This window comes from Hippopotamus amphibius, chromosome 16 (genome assembly GCF_030028045.1).
Source record: "Hippopotamus amphibius kiboko isolate mHipAmp2 chromosome 16, mHipAmp2.hap2, whole genome shotgun sequence".
Lineage (NCBI taxonomy): Eukaryota > Metazoa > Chordata > Mammalia > Artiodactyla > Hippopotamidae > Hippopotamus > Hippopotamus amphibius.
Window position 1 is genome coordinate 63,332,241 of NC_080201.1, and position 14,320 is coordinate 63,346,560.

Below are 14,320 nucleotides of genomic sequence, written 5' to 3' on the forward strand. Positions count from 1 at the left end.
TGTGTGGACACCTGTGCAGGCATGTGCGTGCAAGTGTGTGTTTGTATAATTTTCCAAAGCTCATTTTTTGGCCATTGTTTTCTCACTGTTGCATCTCACTTTCTCCATTACATCACTTAGTTATCCTTTCAGTGTGAAAACAGTAAAAACCTAAGAACTTGCATCTCTGGAAATGCCTTCTTTCATCCTCAATCTCTCTTTATCAAGCTACTTAAAAACATGTTCTTATTTCAAATGAAGCGTGTGACTCACTCTCCCTCCTGGGAGGGGAGAGTACAGGTGACGGGGAAGGGATGCACCCCCCGAAGCCTCCTTACTGTCAGAGAATCTCTGACGGAAACTTCACGCCTTCCCGGGCACCACGATGACCCCTCACCTGACTTGTCTCTCAGCAGGAGGTCCCGATAAAGAACAGGGTGCTGCCACCAACCACCAACTCAGAGGATCTGGGAGGGGCCGGAAGGAGGAGGGAGGAGAAGACATTTCCTACCCTAACCTCCCAGAAGCCCTCCCGCTGGGATCCGGCTTGGCTGAGAGAGGCGCTCCCACCAGCAAGGACCCTGACTCACCACATACGGGCCCAGGAAGACGACTGGCCAGAGACACCTCGGAAACCACCCCATCCCCATAAACCCTGAGACGGGGAGCCCCAGGCACAGCGGTCCTCCTGGCTCCCCTCACCTGCTGCTCTCCACCCGGGCGCCCCTTCCCAATAAAGACGTCTGCTTTGTCAGCACGTGTGTCCCTCACACAACTCATGTCCCAGGGTTGCACAAGAGCCCCCTCGCGGGCCTGGAAGGGGTCCCCCTTCTGCAACACTAGCTTTACTCTCATGAAGACGCAGCCTGACGTGGTGGCTTTAGGGCTGGGACACAGCTCCCACAGGGCAGATGTGGTGCCCAGAATCCCGGCATTTAGGGATTGTCCCTCTGAGGACCCTTTCACTTTTGTCCCTTAAAAATCATTTGGCTCAGGATAAAATTCCTCCTACTTAATTCCCTGGAGGTACTTCTCCAGGATCTTCGGGCATCACCTTTTGGTAGGGGGTCATCTGGTCCCCTGAGCTTGTCATTCTCTTGATGGTGATTTGCATTTGCTACCAGAAGTAATTTCAGGACATTTGTAGCGCCCAAGGCCAGAATTCCTTGCTTTAGTTTCTTCAGTTGAAATTTCAGAAATAGACTTAACCATTTCAAACTGTATAATTCAGTGCTGGATATGGTTTTTTTTTTTTTAATTTACCCTTCATTTTCTTGATGTCCCACAAAGGGTCAAAATGCAGGTGTCATTTTAAATACATGCGTCCCAGCACTTAGCTGGTCTGTCCTCATCTCTACAAAATGTTGAACTGCCTATTTCCTGAGCTGCTGGCAGACGTCACGCGCTGCTCTCCTTCTGACACTCACAACAGATGTGAGGCTGCCCCTCCTCATCCTAGTGCCCAAACACCTTGAATGTCCGTTTCTGGGCTCTCCATGCTGTACTCTGGACCGTGGCCTCAGTACTGGATTCCAGCTTCACCACTGGTGCTTCCGCTGCTTGTCTTTGATGGCATGACGTTTTCTCAATGTATTGATTCTACCGGACTTCTTGTACCTAAAATTTCTAAATGATTTCTATAACTACCTGTTCTTCTATAAAATAATCCATATGTCGCCTCCCTTTATTTTTCAGATCTTTAAACTCGCTGAATTTACAGGGACTCTCATTTATTCCTGTTGATTGTAATTCTGTGCCTAGGACACCCCCACTGGTCAGCAGACTGCAGTCTGTAGCACTGTCATCATTATTAGGGTCACTCTGATGTCCACTCCTGGTAAAGCCTCTCCTCTCATACAAGGTTTCTGCAGGGCTGTCCTGGGAGTCAGGCTGACCAGGGGACACGGCTGCAGCGGCTCCTGCCCCATGGGGACCACGGTCTCAGACTCAGCACCTGCTCAGAGCTGTGCCCGCAGGGATGGTCCACTGGGAGCCTCACACTCTCACGGGGAGTGGACACACATGGCTGACAGCCCTGGACCGAGTCTGTTTCCTGCCACACAGGGGAGGCTGCTCACTGCTGACCATGGACTTGGGGCCGTGAGCAGAGCTCTCCCAGTGCCCCTCCAGAAACACGGGGAAGGAGGGCTGCAGCTTCCCACCTTCACCTGCAGCCCTGACCCTTCCCTGCCTGGGAGGACCTGAGTCCCTCTCTGTGTCCACACAGGTGGACACCTCCCCGCGATAACCCCTTGATGACCCTGGCCACCAGGGCCCCTCAACCTACTTCTGTGTTCTTTTCCCTGGTTCCCTCACCATTTGGGGAACTTTCTCTTTTTCTGCATGTGTCTGTGGCCCGGATTTCAGAAATATTCTAAGTAGCATTTCTCAGTGGCAGGAGCAGGGGAGGGCTCCTGGGTGGGCACCACTGTCACCCCCTTGACCCTGGAGTCTGAACCCCCAGTACTCCCACGTCCACCCACGCCTGTCGTCACCTGGTCTGGAGATTCCCAAGGATGGTCCTGCAGGGAACCCGGCACCACGGAGCCCACGGCCACTCTGAGGAGGAGGGCTCGTGACAACACGCAGAGGAGGAAGCGCAGGCTCAGAGAAAGGGTGCTGCCCTCAAGGCTGCAGGAGCAGTGGGCACAGATTGAAATAAAAGTCTGTTTTCCTTCGAAGTGAGAACTCTAACCCAAAATCACGTCCCCTAAAGCTTCCAGGCAGCACCACAGGATGCGGGGGAGACCCCGTCCAAGGAGCAAGGGGCACCAAGGAGGCAGGAATGACTCAGGGCTTCTTCCCAGGAAGGTGGGGGTGGACACAGTTGCAAAAAAAGAGGGGGCCCCTGAAGGGGCTGTGATAGGAATAAACCCACACTCCGGGGCCGGGAGGGGAGTCACGTGTCCTTCCCTCATTTCCCTGTGGGTCTCCTCTGTGCTCATTGCCACGCTGCCCTCCGCTGAGCTGTAGGCGATGCTACACACGTGTCTGTGCGGATGTGAGCTCAGCGGAGCAGCAGGAACCTGCATCCTCCCTGAAGCATCTCCAGGGCCTGGGGGACCCCTGTCCAGGGTGAGGAACCCACAGGGATGTGCTGATGGACGGGCTGAGGATGAAGGAGACCCCATGGGGAGGCTCTGAGGGGGAAGGACATGCCCGGGTCACCCTCCCCGGAAAGATGTGTCTCAGGAAGGCAGCGGGTGTGGCATGGGAACAAGAGCCAGACTCCCAACAAGAGGCAGTTCCCCTTCCTGTGGGGCTGTTGACGTGACAACCGCGTGACGGGGAGGACAAGCCTCCAGGTGGACACACCCTGTGGGTCTGTCTGTCCAGAGGGCACCGGGGTCTCCTCCATCTGCACAGCCTGGACCACAGGGACCAGACGCCATGACTTCCACCCTCACAGCCCTGCTCTGCCTCGGTGAGATGGAGGAGGGGGAGGGGAAGCCCTGCTCTGGGAGGGACCCTCCCCACAGTCAGGCCTGCTCTGTCAGGAGAGCCCAGGACTCAGGAGGCTCACGGGGAGGAGAGGTGTTGCTGAGATTCAGGGCAAATCTCTCACAGGGATCTCTCTTCCAGGGCTGAGTGTGTGCCTGAGGACCCAGGTGCAGGCAGGTGAGTCTGTCCCCAGATGGCCCAGCTCCCTCCTCCTCACAGGGACAAGGGGCCACCCCCAGGCCATGGGGATGGGGAGCAGCAGGTCTGGGCTGAAGGAGGGGGGTCCGGGAGGTTTGGGGCTGAGAGCTGGGACCTGGGGGTGGGCATGTCTTGTGACCCAGCCTCTGATTTCCCACCAGGGACCCTCCCCAAACCCACCATCTGGGCTGAACCAGGCTCTGTGATCCCCTGGGGCAGCCCCGTGACCATCTGGTGTCAGGGGACCCGGGGGGCCCAGGAGTTCCTTTTGGATAAAGAGGGAAGCTCAGCCCCCTGGGACAGACAGAGCCCACTGGAGCCCGGGGACAAGGCCAACTTCCACATCCCACACATGACAGAGCCCAATGCAGGGAGACATCACTGTTCCTATCTAACCCCCACTGGCTGGTCAGAGCGCAGTGACCCCTTGGAACTGGTGGTGACAGGTGAGGGGACACTCAGGGGTCCCAGCCTCAGGCTCTGCCCTCAGGAAGGGGGTCTGCGCTCAGGGCTGCGTCCCTCTCACAGCCCAGCCCTGGGGGAGGGGAGGGGGTGTGAGCCCCACTTAACAAGCGGCCTCTGTCTCTCCTAGGAGTTTACAGCAAACCCACCCTCTCAGCACTGCCCAGCCCTGTGGTGACCTCAGGAGGGAATATGACCCTCCAGTGTGGCTCATGGCAGGGACTGGACAGGTTGATTCTGATGAAGGAAGGAGAACACAAGTCCTCCTGGACCCTGGACGCACAGCGACGCCCCGATGGGCAGACCCAGGCCCTGTTCCCTGTGGGCCCCGTGACCCCCACACACAGGTGGACGTTCAGATGCCACGGCTTTAACAGGGACACCCCCCAGGTGTGGTCGGAACCCAGTGACCCCCTGGAGCTCCTGGTCGCAGGTGAGGAGGTCCCATCCTGGCCCCATACGTTGTTTCAGATACCAGACAACTACTGGGGTCTTTGTCCCTGGGGAGCCCCACATGAGATAGTGGGGGGAGGGGAGGCACCAGACTGGTTACTAGATGCTTGTTTCCCACAGGCTTGTCCCACTTGAGAGGGTGGGGTGAGGGGAGCACGGGGCTCACAGGACACAGAGTGTGAGCGAGAGTGAGGCCTGGGGACCAGGACGGGAGAGGGGGGTTCACGGGAGGAACCAGCCCCTACAACCCAGGGCTGCTCTCTCCCCAGGTGTGTCTGGGAAGCCCTCCCTCCTGACCCCACAGGGCCCTGTCGTGGCCTCTGGACAGAGCCTGACCCTCCAGTGTCGCTCTGATGTCGGCTATGACAGATTTGCTCTGTCCAAGGAGGGGGGACAGGACCTCCCCCAGCGCCCTGCCCGGCAGCCCCAGGCAGGGCTCTCTCAGGCCGACGTCCCCCTGGGCCGGGTGACCAACACCCACGGGGGCCGGTACAGGTGCTACGGTGGACACAACCTCTCCTCCGAGTGGTCGGCCCCCAGTGACCCGCTGGACATCCTGGTGGCAGGTGAGGAGCCAGCGGGTCCGTCAGGGACCCAGACTCTGCACAGGCCCTGCGGGGGGAGCCCCGGGGGTGATGCTGGGACCAGGGGGGATGGGTCCCCAGGGAGGGAGACAGGCAGAGAGAGACAGGGGTGGGCGGGGAGAGGGAGAGACTCAGAGAAAACACAGACAGACAGAGCTGAGGGTCCTCAGGGAGGCCCTGCTGGGTCTCAGCTGAGAACCAGGTGGGCCGGCAGCCCCTCACCCTCTTCCTCTCTCTAGGACGGCTCCCTGACACGCCCTCCCTCTCGGTGCAGCCGGGCCCCATGGTGGAATCAGGACAGAACGTGACCCTGCTGTGTCAGTCAGGGAGCACAAGGGAAAGTTTCCTTCTGTCCAAGGAGGGGGCAGCCCATCCCCCCATGCGTCTTACACCAAAGTACCGAGGTGGGCAGTTCCAGGCCGAATTCTCCATGAGTCCTGTGACCTCAGCCCACCGTGGGACCTACAGGTGCTACAGCTCACTCAGCAGTCACCCCTACCTGCTGTCACAGCCCAGTGACCCCCTGGAGCTCCTGGTCTCAGGTGAGGGGCCCTGACCCTGTCCCTCGGACGCAGTCCGCTCAGGGCTCTGTCCCCTGAGAGCTCTGGGCTGGGGTGGGAGTGAGGGGGCTGTGAGGGAGGGTCACCCAGGGGGATCTGACCCTGAGAGGCCCTCCCACCCCTACTCACCCCTTACCCTTCACTTGGGGTCTGGAAGATGACAGGGGGGCAGTGGGAGGGTCCTGGGGAGGCCACGGGGCAGGTGTCGGGGAAGAGCTGAGTGAGGTGGGGACTCCAGGGTCAGCCTCAGCCCCACCCCCTTCCTGTCCTCACTCCCGGGACCCCTGGTGGCCCCAGCCCCCCACCCACAGGCCCCAATGCAACAACTGGGGAGTCACAGGGGCTCTTTGCTCAGGGGAAGCACAGGCCACCCCAGGGCAGGTGGAGAGTCTCTTGGAGGATCTAATGCCCTCAGATCCTCAAGGACAGGCTGGGGGTCGGGCAGAGACGACGGGGGACCCCAGGGCTGCAGGGGCACTGAGGCTGGTGGATGAAGGGTGGGGGTCATGGAGAGGGGATGTTGGGGCCGAGCCAGGGGTGGAGCAGCAGGGCAGATGGGGGGAGAAGCAGCCCCTGCCTCTCACCTGCTGTCCTGACCCCCAGGAGGCTCTGAGGACCAGCTCCTTCCCCCCACGGAGTCAGGCCCGCAGACGGGTGAGTGAGGGTCTGTGGGAGGTGGTGGAGGGTCCGGGGGGGCAGGGCTGAGTTATGCCCTCCGTTCAGGCACCTCTGGAGACCCTGACTTGGACCCCCGCCCCTGCCGGGGCCTCAGTTTCCCCACGGGTAAAAGGAGAGACTCGTGGCCCAGAGCTTAGATGACCTTCAGGTCTGACTTCTGGCTGTGACCCCGGGACAGGAGGCCGCACAGGGAGGCCCCGAGGATGGGACTGTCTGGGGCCCGTCCCCTGGGCAGCAGTGGGGGGGACATTGTGCAGGGAGGGGGCGGGGAGGCAGGACAATGGTCTGGGCGTCGGCCCCCCACCCTCAGCTCAGGGCGCCCAGCTCGAGTGGACAGAGAAGGGCTGCAGTCAGACTCCGGGGTCAGGCCCGGCTCTGCGCGCCTGCTGAGGGGCCCGGGCAGGAGGCTGCTCTCCTCTGCGTCTCGGGTTCGTGTCTGTCAGCTCCCCGGCGCCCCCACCACCACCCCCCGTGCTCACAGGCCTGCTGTGAGGTGAGGTGAGGGGGCGGGTGGGCCTCACAGAGCTCAGGAGGGCAGAGCCCCCAGCCCACCCGGACCTTCCCAGGGGCGTCCGGGCCCTGCAGGGTGGGGGAGGGGATCCCGGGAGGGACACAGAGTCCACGCCACGCAGCCCGCCCCTCCCCAGTCCCCGCTGTGGTGGGGGAGGGGAGGGTAACAAGGACGGACCCTCAGCTCCAGGCGAGACCCTCAGACAGACCCCCGGCAGATGAGGAGCCCCCAGAGCACGCAGCTGGGGTCCGCCTGGGGGGCAGCAGGAGGAGAGCTCAGGGAGCCCACAGCCCTGGTTCCAGTCCCAGCTCTGCCACGTCCAGGCTGGGTCACTTCGGGCTGGTGATGTCCCTCTCTGGCCTCAGTTTCCTCGTCTGTAAAGTGGGTGGAGTGGGTGAGAGGAGATGCATGCACAGACACAAGCACGAGTGCACACAGTAGGCGCTCAATTAAATACCACCCCTGCCTCATTCATGATGTCATAGGTGCCCCAGGTCTCATATGGTACCTGAAGGTTCTGATCGGGGTCTCAGTGGCCTTCGTCCTGCTGCTGCTCCTCCTCCTCTTCCTCCTCGTCCGACACCGGGGTCAGGACAGATGCAGGAAGTCAGGTGAGTAGGGAATGGGGTGACCTGGGACCCTGGAGGTGGTGGCTGAGGGCACCAGCCAAAGGGAACCCTCAGAGTGGGAACAGTCAGCTTAGAAACAATGTTTTCCACACTATGGAGGTTCTTCAAACACTAAACACAGAAAAACCATAGGATCCAGCAATTCCACTGCTGGGTATATATCTGAATAACATGAAAACACTCACTTGAAAAGAGAGAAGCACTCCAATGTTCACACAGCCAGTTTACAGCAGCCACCATATGTGAGCAGCCCACGTGTCCACCAACACATGAAAGATAAAGACACTGTGGTGTGCACGTGTGTGTGTGTTCACACATGATGGAATGTTACTCAGCCATAAAAAAGAATGCGCCTCTGCCGTGTGCAGCAACGTGCGTGGCCCTAGAGAGCGTTATGCTTCGTGAAGCAAGTCACACAGAGAAAGACACGTGCTGCACGCCATCCCTTATGTGTGGACTCTGCACAGCAACACAAAGAAACGTACATGCAAAACAGAAGCCGACTCCCAGGCATCGAGGAGTAACCAACGGTTTCCACTGGGGAGAGGGAAGCCGGGAGGGACACGCGAGGGGTGTGGGATGAAGAGACACAAACTGCTGTGTATAAAATAGATAAACAACAAGGGTATGCTGTACAGCCCAGGGAATAGTCGTTCTTTTGTAATAACTTTAAATGGAGGATACTGTATAAAAATATTGAATCACTATGTTATATACCTAAAACTACTACAATATTGTAAATCAACTACACTGCATTTAAAAACAATTCCAGAATCTCAAATCTAAAAATCTAGGGAAAAAGAAAAGCACCTACTGTCAGCTCACATGTACAAATTTAAGGTGTTTTTCACCTTTTTCAACCTCATGAAGTAGTGAAACAGACATGCAAGTATGGGTTCAGGGCTCCCTCTGTCCTCCTGAATTTCACATGGAGGGCGGGGTCACGACAGGCCCAGGGCGGAGCCTGTGTCATCTGACCCAGCCCAGGGCGAGGCTGACCTCCCACCTCCCACAGGGGCTGCAGACCCAGAGCCCAAGGACAGAGGCCTGCACAGCAGGTAACTCCTGCCCCGAAGACCCCCATGGGGACTCCCAACCTGTCTTTGGCCCCCGTCTGCCCCCTCACACGCCCATCTCCTCCCCAGCTCCTGCCCAGCTGTCGATGCCCAGGACCAGACCCTCTGTGAGCAGAAGAGGAGGCGGCCCTGGGGGTGGGGGGGGAGGGCACAGAGATTTCCACAGGCAGTGGGGGAGGGGGGGCTGGGAAGGGGCGGGGGGCGGGGGTGAGGACTGAAGCCCCATCAGCACCTCACCCCTGGGTGTCAGAGGCCCCTTCTGGGTGCAGGGCGGGGGCTCCAGCCCTGAGGGATCTCAGGGAGTCCTGCCAAGAGATACACCCCCTGTTCTGCCCCAGCAGACGCTGCCGTGAACGACACTCAGCCTGAGGAGGGGGCGCAGCTGGACCATCTGGTGAGACCCCTGCCCCTGTCCAGGCCACCTAACTCCTTCTTGTTGCCAACATCAGTCCAATGGGCACGTCTCTGTCCTCACACCCCAGCTCCAGCAGCGTCCCACACTGACCACTCCCTCTGGGCTCCCTGCGTCTCCTGCGGTGACCCCACCCCTCCTGTTTCCTTGTGACCTCATGGCCCCTCCTGCAGGGCCCCCTTTCCTGGCTCCTCCTCCTCTGCCTGACCTTCTGGTGTTGGGGGGCAGCCCCCAGGCTCAACAGGATTCATGAAGAAGTGATTGTCTGCAGTCCCCAGGCCCCTCTTCCTTCCTTCACCCATCAGGGGTGCACAGGGAGAGCACCATCCCCCCGGCTCCCTGTAGGTGCTGCAGGTGCAGCAGGGAGCTCACCTCCTTGAGCTCACCTGGTGGGTGAGAGACTATAAGCAAATAAGCAAATAGGGTCCAGAGTGCAAGGTACTGATAAGGAAAATAAAACAAGAGAAGGGGACAGAGGGCCTGGTGTGGGGGTGGGGGCAGCAAGTGTAAAGGTCCTGGGGCAGGGACATGCTTTTGCAGGAAGATGGCCGTGTGGCAGGAGCCAAACGAGCAAGAGATGGGTGTGAATACAGAAGCCAGAACCACAGAAGAATCCAGAGGCTCCCAGGTGTTACGGTGTCCCTGAAGTTTCCATCAGGACAGTGACCAGATCTGATCTTAGGTTTTAAAGCATCACTCTGGTGAAAGACTGGAACGCTGACTGCAGGAGCTCAGAGTGGAGTCACAAGATGCTGTTTCTGTCTCACTGTCTCCCTCCAGCAGAACGGGCAGGATGCAGACCCTCAGGAGGAGGCATATGCCCAGGTGAACCGCTCAAGATCAAGACTCAGACGGGGGATGGCCACCTCTCCTTCCTGCCTGTCAGGGGGATGGCTGGACATGAAGGACAGACACGCGGAAGAGGACAGGCAGATGGACAGTCAGGTAGGTCCCATCCTCTCCAGACCTCCAGGCTTCCCCCCACCCCAAACACACACCCTCCCTCTCTCCCCACCACAGGCTGCCGCATCCGAAGCCCCCCAGGACGTGACCTATGCCCAGCTGAACCACTGGGCCCTCAGACGGGAGACGACTGCACCCCCCGCCCCCCCGTCAGGGGAGCCCCCAGCAGAGCCCGGCGTGTACGCGGCTCTCGCCACCCGCTAGCCCGGGAAGGACCCAGACCCCACGCTCCAGGGAGGGAGATCTCAGGGACCCCAGAAGGCACAGCAGCTGCCCGCGGTGGACACCACCTGTGACCCACAGCCAGGACCTGGACTCCTAACGCAGACCACCCAGAGCCCCTGGGACCCTTTGGGGGTCACCTGGTTCCACCATCAAAGATAACTAACAACCTTACATCTCAGGGATACAGCAACACACTTCTCAGTTATCCATGATTTGGAAAAAGAAGAGCAAATCATCCCAAATGAAGGCAAAGGAGGCAAAGAACTATGATAAGAGTAGCTACCGATGAGGACGAACAGAAAGTAGAGGGAAATCAATAAAGTCGCAAACGTCACTCTTGGAAACATTAACCACACGCACGCCTCCTAGGCACCACGGCCAAGGGAAGCAGAGAGAAGGCCCCTCACCGTCATCACGACACCTCGGCAGACCCTGCACACTTTACACAGGTAAAGAACTTCATGAACAGTTTTATGCCCTCATATTAGAACATGTAGGTGAAACAAACAAAAATCGTCAGAAATACAATTTACCAAAATGATGGACACAAGGATAAACAGAAAGTCTGAACTGTCGTATGTATCAAATATGTTGACTCTGTGATTTCATATTTTCGTGCAAAGTGAACTGTGAATCTGGAGGCTTCGCAGGTGAGTGCTTCTGAACACGCATGCACTTACAAAACACACACACACACACACACACGGACACCCACACACACACTAAACGTCCACAAGCTTCTCCAGAGAATAGGGAACGGAGGCAGTACTCTCCCCAACAGATTTTATTGGGGCAGAAAAAAAAAAAACTGATACCAAAACCTGATAAGGAAACCACCAAATGGGAAAAATCACAGGAAGCTCTGTTTTTCTGTTTTTGGTTTCCTAAACAAAATATTCACAAACAAGAGTCATTGCTGTATAAAATGAGTAATATATCGTGATCATGCAGGTACTTTTCGTTCACGCACGCGTGGTTGGTTTCATCCTCAAAAATCAACCAAGGCAATTCAAATATCAAAAGAACAATTTTTTACACATCATTATATCAACAGATGCAAAGCTTTTGATAAAATATATCACCAATTTATAATTTAAAAACCTCAGAAGTAAAAGGGAATTTCCTATCATTATCAAAGCATCTTTTAAAAGCTACAATGGAAATCACTTTTAAAGGTAAAAACCTGTAATCTTTCTGCCCGAGATTCAGACTTAGTCAAGAATGTTCACTCTCAACAAATATATGGACACCAAGTGGGGAAAGCGGGGAGGGTTGGGGTTAATGAATTGGGAGATTGGGATTGCCATACGTACGTTACTGATAAGAAAAAAATTCCAAATTGTACACTCTAAATATATGCAGTTTATTCTATGTTAACTGTATCTCAATAAAAGTTTAAAAAAAAAAAAGTTCACTCTCCCCCTTCTGTTCAGCAGGCCTGGAAGCACCAACCGAGGAAATAAAGAGGGAAAAGGGACAGGCACTGAGGGATGGAGCAGAGCGGTGTTGCTCAAGATGACAAAACTGGGGGCATGGAAAATCCAAAATAGAATAAGGGCCTGTTATTCGAATTTGAAAAGGATTTGTCTAATGGCACCGGGTACATCATCAGTATATAAAAGTCAGTTGCATTTCAGACTTCCAGTTCCAGACCAGGAGGAAATAGCGGTGTCTCCCTAACCCCCCACAAAGCACAGTAAAACCCCTGGGCCTTACAAATCCAACAAACGTGAGAATACCGGCCGACCTCCATATATTGCCGTTCCCAGATATCTGGCGTTTTTGTTTGTTTGTTTTACACATAGGAGGTTTGTGGTAACCCACCTCGAGCAAGCCCGTCAGTGCCATTTTTCCAGCTGCATGATTTTTTTCTTACATTTGCTGAACTTTCACAGCATTATTTTTTAATTAAAGTGTGAACATGGTGTTTTTAGACATAGTGCTATTGCACACTTAAAAAACTACAGTATAGTGTAAACATAAGTTTTACAGGCACTGGGAAAGCAGAAAATTGTGGGACTCGCTGTAATGTGATAGTTGCTTTATTGCCGTGGCCTGGAACTGAGCCGGCAACATCTGTGAGGTCTGCCTGTGCTCTGAAGAGTGGAGAGGAGGCAGTAGACGAAGCCTGCTGAGACCCCGGGAAGGACACAGGGGGTGTCAAAGGAGACCGAGCAGGGTACCTGGACGGCCCCATCCTCCTGGGAGTAGTGACTCAGTGCCCCAGACACGTGTCAGAGAAGTGCTTTATAACAAAAGATTTACAGAAGACCGGAAACCTCATAACACAACGTCCAAAATGTCCAGGTCCAATTTGAAAAATCATTCGTCACCACACGAACCGGGAAAATCTCATCTTCAGTAAAACAAAAGCATGGTTAACAGCTGCAAACTCTGAGATGACACAGATGTTGGAATTACCTGACAAGGACTATAAAACAGCCATAACAAAATGCTTTGAGGAGCAATTACACACATGCTTAAAATAAATCCAAAAACCTAGAAAGGCTCAGCAAAGAAATAGAAGATGTAAAGAACACAATGGATATTTAAGATTTGAAAGATGCAATAATTAAAATAAAAGGCTCCCTGCATGGATGGGCCCGACAGCAGAATGGAGGCGACAGAGGAAATAATGATGTAAAGATAAACAACAGAAATGACTGGGGCTTCCCTGCTTGCACGGTGGTTCAGAATCCACCTGCCAACGCAGGGGACACGGGTTCGAGGCCTGGTCTGGAAGGATCCCACCTGCTGTGGAGCAACTGAGCCTGCGAGCCACAACTACTGAAGCCCACGTGCCTAGCACCCGTGCTCCACAACAAGAGAAGCCGCTGCAACGAGAAGCCCACACACCACAACTAGAGAAAGCCCACGCACAGCAAGGAAGACATAACGCAGCCAATAAATAAAATCAATCGATCAATTTTATTTAAAAAAAGGAAAGAAATTATTCAATCTGAACACCAGGGAGCACATATTCTGCAGAAGCATGGCAACGGAGTCTCAATGATCTCACATCCCTGGGATCCAAGTCCTAGAAGCAGGGGACAGAGAGAGAACCAGACTGGAAAACTATTCAAGGAATAATGGCTGAAATTTCTGAAACGTGGAAATCTACGCATACATGAAACTCAGGGAACCCCAAACAGGATGAGCCCCAAGAAAGCCACGCCAAGACATCACAATCCAGCAGAAGAGGAAGCCGTTCCCTGAGTGCAGTGAGACACATGCGGCCTCACTATGTAAGGACCCCACTCACGTGACTGTGGACTTACCGGAAACGCGAGGCAGGAAGGAAGTGGCACCAACGGTTACAAGCTCTGAAAGAAAAGAGCTGTCGATCCCCAGTTCTGCAGATGGTGAAACTATCCTCCAGGAATCAAGGGGACATAGAGACCCTCTCGGGTGAAGGAAAACTGAGAGGATTATCACAAGCAGACCTCCCCTACCTTAACACCCAAGGGAAGCTCTGGCCCCAGAAAACGGAGGGATTTTGGAACATCAGGAAGCAAGAAAGAAGAATGGGAAAACAAAAATGTGGACACGAGGACAGCGCAGAGGAGAGAACCTCCAAACTGCCCGGTTACTTTTCTTCCACGAGCACCAGCCTCACAAGATTTTCAAATTTTGAGGCAGCAAAAAATCAATTCACAGTGTTCTCATCCAAAGATGTTAGCATCTTTTGTTAATCTACTAATATTTCAAGAAACAAGGATAAAACCATAAGTCTTCTTTCAATTCCCAAGCCTGTACAGTGATGGGAGATGCCTGAATTCCACGCAGCACAGAGAACCTGTGGAACACTCGGGCAATCATGACACACCCAGAAGGGGCCATGCCTTCATGGTAGAGCCAAAGGGACTCTAGAATGTCCCGAAACACAGATTTTTTTTTTAAGGCGTGAAAGAATAAGTTGACCCACAAAGTCATGTAATTTCCAAAACATAGTCACGCCATCTTTAAAGAAAGGGAATAGCATCTGTATACTCAACAATATAACTTTCACATCATCTGCACAGTAAATTAAAAACCCTGCATTCAGGCTGAAGATCAGCGGTTACGGCCACCCTCAAAGACACAAGGGAGGCAGTGGTGGCCCATCACACACCAGCCTGGCCCCTGCACAGACTGAACGGATCAAGGGTG

General features: G+C 55.1%; 1 protein-coding gene across 4 annotated transcripts; it reads left to right on the forward strand.

The window, feature by feature from the left end:
- The first annotated feature begins 3,354 nt into the window (after nucleotides 1-3,354).
- On the forward strand, nucleotides 3,355-10,541 carry LOC130839179 (leukocyte immunoglobulin-like receptor subfamily B member 3). 4 transcript variants are annotated; one of them, XM_057713115.1, is made up of 13 exons: nucleotides 3,355-3,403; nucleotides 3,562-3,597; nucleotides 3,780-4,064; nucleotides 4,211-4,513; nucleotides 4,803-5,114; nucleotides 5,357-5,659; nucleotides 6,281-6,331; nucleotides 7,361-7,477; nucleotides 8,430-8,553; nucleotides 8,641-8,678; nucleotides 8,913-8,965; nucleotides 9,764-9,928; nucleotides 10,004-10,541. In XM_057713115.1, the coding sequence occupies exons 1-13, from the start codon at nucleotides 3,370-3,372 to the stop codon at nucleotides 10,148-10,150; spliced, it is 1,968 nt and encodes a 655-aa protein (XP_057569098.1). In that variant the 5' UTR covers nucleotides 3,355-3,369; the 3' UTR covers nucleotides 10,151-10,541. The 4 variants fall into 4 exon arrangements, with proteins under 4 accessions (XP_057569098.1, XP_057569096.1, XP_057569095.1 ...); XM_057713113.1 differs by lacking the exon at nucleotides 6,281-6,331 and adding an exon at nucleotides 5,962-6,000 and having other exon boundaries at nucleotides 3,370-3,403; nucleotides 4,803-5,099; nucleotides 5,357-5,665; nucleotides 7,355-7,477; nucleotides 8,478-8,553; XM_057713112.1 differs by lacking the exon at nucleotides 6,281-6,331 and adding an exon at nucleotides 5,962-6,000 and having other exon boundaries at nucleotides 3,370-3,403; nucleotides 4,803-5,099; nucleotides 5,357-5,665; ... (1 more) ...; nucleotides 8,478-8,553; nucleotides 9,767-9,928.
- The last annotated feature ends 3,779 nt before the right edge of the window (nucleotides 10,542-14,320 follow it).

What these genes read in the sequence shown, in the direction of transcription:
- LOC130839179 (XM_057713115.1), top strand. Translation starts at nt 3,370, where the DNA reads ATGACTTCCACCCTCACAGCCCTGCTCTGCCTCG. An exon ending in CACAGCCCTGCTCTGCCTCG is followed by an intron (nt 3,404 to 3,561) that starts GTGAGATGGAGG and finishes TCTCTCTTCCAG; the next exon opens with GGCTGAGTGTGTGCCTGAGG. An exon ending in GACAGAGGCCTGCACAGCAG is followed by an intron (nt 8,554 to 8,640) that starts GTAACTCCTGCC and finishes TCTCCTCCCCAG; the next exon opens with CTCCTGCCCAGCTGTCGATG.